The sequence below is a fragment of the Culex quinquefasciatus genome, chromosome 3 (assembly GCF_015732765.1).
Source record: "Culex quinquefasciatus strain JHB chromosome 3, VPISU_Cqui_1.0_pri_paternal, whole genome shotgun sequence".
NCBI lineage: Eukaryota > Metazoa > Arthropoda > Insecta > Diptera > Culicidae > Culex > Culex quinquefasciatus.
The window spans coordinates 159,480,266-159,489,580 of record NC_051863.1 but is presented as its reverse complement, the minus strand read 5'-3'; the positions used below and the strand labels follow the sequence as shown (position 1 = coordinate 159,489,580).

Below are 9,315 nucleotides of genomic sequence, written 5' to 3'. Positions count from 1 at the left end.
AGTGCTGTGGATTCGTTCTGTCAGTCTGTATCAGGTCCGGTTCGTCAGATGACGTTGGTCGTTCGAAATTGGTCCCATGCAAAATGAATGCTCATAATAGTAAAAGGATAATAAAATTGTTAAACTAGCGAATAAATTGCAACTCGTTAAAACGACAAGTTTATTAAAAATATAAAAAACGCCACATGATTTGCCTTGTTCGGAGCCAAAAACGTCTGCAAGGATGCTGTTTTGGGGATGTTAACTTCAACGTGATTCATCGATGTCATCTTCATCATGGCGATGCAGGCACTTCTGTGACTTTAAACTTTAGCCCCTCTACATGCAAATGAGAATGCCGAGCTGCAGTTCTTAAAACAGCTTGACATCGAATAGGTCATTAGCCATAACGACACCGTTTGTCAATTTTGCTGCTTGTGATTATGTGAGTTCATCATTTTAGTTGGTTTGTCCTTTAAAATACGCAAAATATCCTTAATGAGTTAAATAACCAAACTATGTCAGAAATCTATGCTGCCTCATAAAATGAAGAAATCAGCTTAAACATAGCTAATGGGAAAATAATGATCAGGTTAAAGCGTACCAAAATCAATTTCACCAGCTTCCAAAAATTAATACAATAATCCAATGTCTCACAATCAATCAAACCCTGGACAAATCCGCCGACACTCGGAGTCTTTCCGGTGGCAATCCGTGAACGCACGCAACGCGCGCTATCGTCACTTTGATTTGGAGGATCTCCCGCGATGAGCCGCCAAAGTTGATTGAAAGCCCCTGATTGGCATTTATTAGCGCACGATCCATCAAAACCCGACTCGGGGAGCGAAAAAAAGGCTTCTCTATAAGATTGCCTTCGAGGTGGCTTTTTGGCCATATTGAGGATTATAATTTGACAAAAATATAGAGTTGGAAAAGGTATTGCATTTGTGAGTGTTTCTCAAAATTACAAAATAAAAGTTGTTTCCATAATTAGTTTTGCCCAATTCAGGATGCAAAAGTTCTGGTGGTAATCGTAACAGTTCAGAAATTAGTTGATCAGTAATTTGAAAAAGTTTCATTCAAAAGATGAATAAATGGCTTCGTTATAAATAAAACGTTGAAAATGTCTCATTAGCAGCAATGGAAGAATCTTACGGGCCATGTATTCAATACAAAACGGAGGTAATTTCAATAACAAGTCCTGTTAAAATATCTGATTTTGTTATCAAAAAATCATGGCCGTCGGTAACGAGAAGAAGAAATGATAACATCGCCAAAACTTATTTTTTAAAGTCATTATTATGGTTATTTGCTCACTCGGAAATTTTGCCTGATCACTGTTATATTTTCATCCCATGTTTACTGATTTCGGTAAAATATCATAAGTTACAGAAATTCCTTTCCGCACAATTGATCGTCGCCACCAACATCATCAGCACAGCCGACAACAGTTATCTAAACTGCGAACAAAGCTAAACTTCGTTTACCTCGCCGCGATTAAAGCAAGTAGCTCGATTAATGCTCAGTAAGCAAAATCTCAGTACCTCATGTGGTAGGATCTGGGGGACTTTTCGATTACAATAAAATCAGAACGTTTTGGACAGTCTAACTAAACGCATCGGCGTATTTAATTTCGAAAAATTCCCCCTTCGATCATGGAAGTTCCATAACTCATATATCATATAACGATAGGGATTTTAAGATTGCTTGACAATAAAAATCATACAATCATCCTAAATACTCGTTCGGAACACTCACACACTTGTAAAAATTTAGTGGTATTTCTTCAAAAGTACGCACAACTTATCTTTATATCTAACCGTTCTTTGAAACAACTACATTTAAATAATAAGGTTGGTACAAATTTTATTTAGTGTTTATTGTCACCCCAATGCTGAATCGTGATGTCAGGGGGCAAAAATTATTTTTTTTTCAAAAAACTTCTAAATGTCAATGAATAATTAGGTGTAATTAGCTAGAATAAATTAAAAAATTCATTCCTTTGCGTTTAGAATAATTTTTAGCATGTTTGGGATTATTTAATAATATTTAGAATTATTGAAAATTTTTGATGTACAGTACAGCAAAAAGTTAATTTTTCGTTCAAATTTTAGTTTTTGTGTACTTTTTTGATGCTGGATCTCACTTAAATGTATGTAAACTATGTCCGTATCCACCATCCGACCCATCGTTGGTTAGGTTATCAAAAGACCTTTCCAACGAGTCCAAAACATTGATGATCTGGCAACCCTGTCTCGAGGTATGGCCACTTAAGTGATATTTATGTACTTTTTTATTCCGGATCTAAAAAATAGATGAAATTTTTGTACAATTCCATCATATCAGCCATTGTTGGTAATAAGTGAGGATGGCACCAACCACATAGGTAGATTAAGTTAGTGTTTTGAAAACTAATGATTGTAAAACATGTGAACTAGCGTAAAATGCATTTTAAAACACTTTTTTCATTCCCATTTTGAGACTATGGCTTGTTTTTTCCACTTTATTTTTTTTTTGCCCCGCCCTCGACCCCGACCAGAACCGTGGGACAAAAACTTTGAAAAATATTTGCATCAGCCTGATTCACACGTTAAAGCAGCTACTATTACTTAAAGCACCACGCGTCTCCAGCAAAATGTTTTTAGAACTTATTTCTATGGGGAAGCACGGTATTTTTAGTTCAATTGATTTAATGGATAATCCCCAATTTCGTAAAACATTATGAAATCCATAATAAAATACTGCAATTCCCCACATATGTCGGATCAAGTTTTTGCTTAAATCGACAGAAATTGCCATTTTCGGACCACCCTAGCACGGTTCTCAATTAACATGACTTCAAATCGGAAAATACAATGCATTTTCAGATTCTTTGTTTTTAGATAATAAGTATTATGTTGTTTTGAAACATAATTAAAGAAAATCTTCGGGTTTTGTTTAGCACCAGCTGATCCCTCGATATGATACTCTGAGAAGTTGAAATAAGTGTCAGATCGATCCTTCTCATTATTCGTAGAGAACAGTTCAGCAAACTCGCGTATAAGTTAACAACCAGCTCTGGTGTCGAAGCCCATCGAATTGGGCCATCATTTGTTGCGATTTTGGTTCAACTTGTGTATTAAGAATACTGAAATTGTGAGTAGTGTAAAACCCAATATAAAATTCCACTAACTAATCACAATAAACGACAGCTTTAAAGCTGCTCAATCCTGCTGCTATTAAAACGGTGTTTTAACTTTGACCATTCGCAACAATGACTATCGCCCCGAAATTCAAAATAAGAATTTTCAACATTTTTTGTTTACACTGTTGAAAAAACTGATTCCCAAAAAAAGTGCATGTAATTTGTGTGGCCTACCCCAATACATTTTTTCAAAATAATAAGCTTCATACTAACCTCACCAGTTAGAAAATATTCCAAAAATAAATTGACGGTTTTTAGATAAATGTGATTAACTAGTTCGATGCTGTCGTGCTAACTTGTCGTACGTCGTTTTTAAATGTTCGACCTCGAATAAACGAAAACGAGAAAACGCATAGAAAACAATAACAAACAAGTTTTGTTTGGTTGACCATTCTGTGCATTGTCCTGAAGTTTGGTTGAATTTGGTGGCTGAAGTTCTGAGCTAAAACTACAAATGTTTACGGTAGTCGAGCTCATACTTGTGTCAAACGCGTTCTGACTTGAAATCCCTTTGGCCTTTTGGCACTTAAATCAATTTTCAGGCTGTGTCAAGATAGCATGACAAGATTGATACTTCTTTCATATGAACAGTGACAAAAATTCACGGAGTTATTTCGGGTTTTGTTGAATATCTCAAGATTGAAATCGAATTTTAGGGTGCTGTGAAGGTCAAAATGTGCTGCACAAAAAGGCGTTCTTAACTCAATTTGGCCCAAAATGCACGTACGACAAATTAGCACGACAGGGACGAGCTGTACAGTTTTTTTGTTCCTTTTTGCTGGAGGTTTGTTTCAATACTCGGTGCTCAAAATACCGTTGTTAAATACCAAGTGACCGTTTTATAATGAAATTTGATGTTTTGCAACCCTGACAACTAACCCTAGACAAGAATAAGTGTATTTACCCTAGTTACCTAACACACCTGTAAAACACACACAAATTACATGCAAACACACAACATACCAACTTGTGAACCCTACACCAAACATGTAAATACCTACAGACAAAACGACACAAATTGTACAGACATACACAAACCCCAAAACCAGCACCACTGCTACGCGAGATCTGTCATCTCGGCGCAGCACAGGGGGATGCTAAAGGCCGCCATCTTGGGTGATTGAGATTGATAACGCGCGCAAACTGTGCACAGTGAAAACAAAAATATTTTTTTAATAATAATTAAATTTTTGTTATAAGAATTACTGTAGTAAAAGTGAAATTACACAGTAGTTAATGTTAAACGTTTCATGTGATAAAAGTACAACTTTAAATAAGGTCATCGGCCCGATGTGTGCTTAATATCCCAACATTAGTAGTTTATTTTGCAAATAAATTGATAAAAATCACCTCACAAACACAAACTAACTTTTAAACGTACATTTTGGTAAAATTTTACATAAATACAATAATTGCTTTATTTTCGTTTTATGCCTGCAGTTTTTTTACTTTTTTTACAGTGCGCAGTAGCTTTGTTTTGGTTCCGTAACGAACAGCTGTTCTTTTGTGCTGGCGCCGTAATTGACAGCTCCCTTTTGTTCTGGTGCCGAAGTTGACAGCTTGTGTTGGCTGCGGGTGAGCTGCCTGTAGTGAGATATAGATGTCGCCCCCCTGGCGCAGCATAACAGATGTAAACACAATACATAATTGCAATAAAAGTCAAGTCTACAACGAACCGTCGCGGAGTTCAGTTCGCGTCACAGTAAAAGCGGCAATTTTACTTGAACCAGGTCCGAAATACTAACGCGCGGGAGTGATTAGTGGAAGGAGGATCCATGCAAGAAGAGCGGAATAAAGGAAAAGGAGTGGAAGGAACATGCAGCAGGAGTGAAGGAAGTGCGTGCAAGGAAAAGGAAGATTCTGGGGGAAGTGAATTGTTTGGGGACACAGGCCGTCGGTGATCCGGGACGGCCGAAACTTGTGTCCAGTGCGTGGACAACCGTTATTATGAAAAAAAAAAAAATGCAATCCGAGATTTTGGTGTCTTTCGATTCCTTACACCATAACGCACCTCTGAGCAAAACATGAAATCATTCGCTGATGTAGGTTTCGAGGTACAGCCCTTTGAAATGTTTCATCCGATTTTCAATGAAAAAACCAAAACATTCTATACAATTTCAGCATTTCAAAGAATATTCATTTCGAGATAATGATGAATTTTGTTTCACTTGACTGTCAAGTATCTCTAGGCAAAGTTTCAGAAGGTTTGCTGATGTAGTTCTTGAGATTCAGGCATTTTAAAATGTTATTTCCGAATTTTTCTAAAAAAATCTATAAAATCAATACACTTTTAACATTTCAAAGAATATGCATTTCAAGATTATGATGGAGTTTGCTATATATGACTGTCAAATATCGCTGGGGCAAGTTTCTGAAGGTTTGCTTAAGTAGTTTTTGAGATACAACCGTGTTAAGAAGCTATTTCCGACTTTTTTATGACAATTGTATAGATTTTCATAAGAAAAGTCGGAAATAACATTTTAAAATGGCTGCATCTCGAAAACTACTTTTTTGCTCAGAGGTGCGTTATGGTGTAAGGAATCGATAGACACCAAAATCTCGGATTGCATATTTTTGTTCATAATAACGGTATTTTGAGCACCGTGACAATCCTTGAATCAAAATTTGCTGAAGCTGGATGATCTGATACAAACTAACATTAAAAATCCTTTAAGTGAGTCAATCCCATCACCGCATCGGACAACAACATGACAATTTGAGGTGAAATTTGCCGCCAAATAAAACTGATTGTGCCAGGCGCTCATCGCCGTAATCATCATCAACACCATAAGCGGGCTGGCAGGCAGTTTGTCACGGTGGCTCTGAGGTCAAGCCCAAGCAGTGACGGGTGACAACCTTTCAGAAGCCACTTCAGCCAGTTTGCAGAATTGAATTGAAAAGAAGAGTAAAGATGATGCCCTTGGGATGATTAGATATTATTTATGTACACAAAGGACCCCCGGAGGGGTCACGATTTGACGTTCTGATTTGGCGGCGACGATTCCGATCCTGGGTCGAGAGGTGTCAGTGATATTTAACCGTTTTTTTTTTCTTCGCTTTCTGGAACCTCCTTTCAGTTGTTGACCTGCGAAGATGACTTTTTCGGGCCGGAAACTTGTCGATTCTTTTCCTTTTTCGGCACGGAAGTGCCCAAATGTCACCACCTCCAATCATCGGTGGATACATTGTATTTGGCGGATAGCTGCACCGAAGATTGCATATCTTTTGAAAGACCCATTCTTAGCATCTCGGTCGAGGATGTCACCCTCCATTCCGATCGTCGAACGGTCTAGGTCATTATCAAGAGGACGGATTACCCTTGGCGGCTTTCGTCAAGGTAAATTAGCACTAGTAACAGATTAAAACGTGGCGAGCTAATTCAAAGCATTTTGTGGTTGTGTGAGCAGCGGTTTGTTTACATTAAGACTGATAGACTTGCTGTAGGAGGGTCAAATCGTGATCCCAATGTTCGAGTTTTAGAGACGGATGATGTTGATGATGTTGGCGGTATCTTCGGCTCGACACAAAGAAGACATCAAGCAAAGCTGGTTCTGAGTGTGGTTGAGTTATTGAACATTCATATTTTGTTAATGGATTTGCATCGTGGATGATCGAGTGGGGTTTTAAAATGCATACATTATTTAAAATTGGATTGTATTGATAGCGTATCTTTAATTTAAAAATTCTAAAAATACGAATTGGAAATTCAAATCAAATTCTGTTTCTATGACAATAACATATTCATTTGTTTAACATTCAACAAACTGTGAATATTGTCCTATAAATAGAATAGACTTAGTAGACACATGCCTTATAAAAAATATAAATGGACGATCAATTGTTAAAAACACTGGACTTGGCGATGATTCTGCACCAGTTGAAAATCGAAAGTTTGGTCCTAAAATAAATAAACAAAAATAAACAATAAAATGCAACCAGTCTACTCTCACCAGCACTATCTTCTCCCATCAGTCCATTCTCCGTCACTTCAATCACTGTTGTTTGCTTCATAGAGGAAAGTGGAGAGTTCACACCAGGAGCCACTTCGAACGCATAATCTCCAAGCAGAGCTCCCAATCCAATCGCTGCTAGAACTTTCCGAACGTCAACAGTGCTACTCACCGCAAACTTTGGCATCCGCAAAACAACATGCTTCTCTTTGAGAGCTCGAACAATTTTCAAACACATCGTGTGGTCAAATCGGGCAATCACTGTCGACAGTTGATCTGACTTGCGAGTCGGCACGATCACCAGCATCGATAGATCCGCGTCCAAGGGCAAGTTCACCGCTGATAAGCCGTCAACTTCGGCGTGCTCGAAGCGATTCTCCACGAACATCATGTCCACGAGGTGGTCTCCGTTGGCGTAGTGAAAGATCTGCTGGGTCGTCCAGTCGAAGGGTTCCCGCCAACGTGCACGTACCCAGATGGCGCTCCACAGTAGGAAACTGGAGTTTAGGGTGACCTCGGTTGTGCTGAGCAGGGGTGGTTCAGTGCATTCGGTGAGGTCGTCAATCCAGGTGTCGATTGAGTTGTTTTCGTGACGTGGTGGTTCAAAGTCGATGGTTTCGAGTGTTATTCCAGAATGCTTTTGAAAAGTTGTTGAAAAGTTCTCGTTGAACAATGTTTGGTCAATAAATGCCTTTGAATAAATTTGTAAATTAATTCCATCTTCAAATGGCTGTCTATCGAAGTGGTTCGTTTTGAAAAGCTTTTGCATATCTTCAGATGTGTTCTTGTTAGCGAGAAGATACAAAATCGATAGAGTTGCTCGTATCGAAAAAGCTGATAAGATGATGTTACTCTCTTTACTGGAGCCATAAATTGTCCGGAAAAGACTAAGTTCAAATTGGTTGTAATTTCCTTAAAAATATTGACAATATTTAGTATTTTAATTTATGCTTTTACAGACCTAAGATATTACCGTAACAAGTTCCCATAATTTGAGTGAAAACAACCAATATTAACATTTTGTTGACGAATCAGCCTTATCCTACACGAGCTTCACAACTAATCCGAACGAGAATGAACGCAAACTAAAAAATAACAGTCTGATCAATCTTTATTATGTCACGCAACAATAAACACAACTAGCACTGATTAATCACCCTAGAATGGTAGTTCCAACGGCGAAAAAAAAAAACAAAGCATATTTAGGGAGTAAAATTTTCCCGGATTTTGACACCCCAAAAACTTTTGAAACATTTTGATAGTTTTCATGCTCCTTAATTTTCATCATTTTTTAATGCATTTTTATTTATCGTTGGAAATTTTATTATAATTTGGATTGCTCGTTTGTTTTTGTTTATGATTTTCTAAGCTCAATTCTTTTAACATTTTTTGAAAGTTTTTGTGTCTTTAGCGTTTGAATTTAGAATTACGCCAGATTCTACGGCAACTTCAGGTTGAAATCAACAATACAAAAGTTGCATAGTTCGAAAAGTGGACCGAAATTCTTTTATTTTTCCGGAGGCTTTACATATTTATTGAACATAACTTTTTTAGATAAACAAAAGTGATTACTTTTTAGGACGCAAAATATGTTTTTATGTAAAGGGATTTTTCAAGGTTTTTTAGTTCTTATATTAAGTATTGCGTAATTATTTATTTGTAATGAAAATATTTATTTTTTTTGATTTTGTTTTTCAGCACTGGTTGAGGGAAGCAAAGCAAACAAATTTTATTTCAAAGTAACAAAGTGAAAAGTATGACAAAATTAATAACTGATATCATTTCCAGAACAGGAAATTCCCTTCAAAATTCTCGTTGTTTGGCAGGTTAAGGACGCTATATGGAAGACATTGGCTGTAATCGAATAAAAAATCAACATAAAAAAATTATAGTGTTTTGGAATCGGGATGATGGCAGCAAACAATTGTTATTATAGTTACATGAAAATTTTCACAAAAATACGTATTTTTTCTGTTTTTTGAAAATGCAATTTTTTACTCTTAAAAACACTACAACATTTTTGTTATTGCAATTTGGGGATAAAATAATCTTTTTTTTCATATTTTTTTTTGAAAATACTGAAATTTTTCACAAAACCACGTATTTTCGAAAAATACTCAAAATTTGGCAATATTGGTAACAAATGATCGGGACTTTTTCATACATTTGGAATGTAATAACAGCATAATTTTGAAAAAACTC

General features: G+C 36.7%; 1 protein-coding gene across 1 annotated transcript; it reads right to left on the bottom strand.

Annotated features, from left to right (window-relative positions):
- Window positions 1-6,898: 6,898 nt before the first annotated feature.
- Window positions 6,899-8,163, bottom strand: LOC6051889 (leukocyte elastase inhibitor). The gene is made up of 3 exons (XM_038263689.1): window positions 8,087-8,163; window positions 7,114-8,025; window positions 6,899-7,061 (listed from the first exon to the last, which is right to left on the bottom strand). Exons 1-3 carry the CDS (start codon window positions 8,130-8,132, stop codon window positions 6,913-6,915), a joined length of 1,107 nt encoding a protein of 368 aa, XP_038119617.1. The 5' UTR covers window positions 8,133-8,163; the 3' UTR covers window positions 6,899-6,912.
- Window positions 8,164-9,315: the final 1,152 nt, after the last annotated feature.

Coding starts and splice junctions, on each gene's coding strand:
- LOC6051889 (XM_038263689.1), bottom strand. CDS start 8,132: ATGTTAATATTGGTTGTTTTCACTCAAATTATGGGAACTTGTTACG. Junction 8,026..8,086: donor AATTATGGGAACTTGTTACG/GTAATATCTTAG, acceptor AATATTTTTAAG/GAAATTACAACCAATTTGAA. Junction 7,062..7,113: donor GATGGGAGAAGATAGTGCTG/GTGAGAGTAGAC, acceptor TATTTATTTTAG/GACCAAACTTTCGATTTTCA.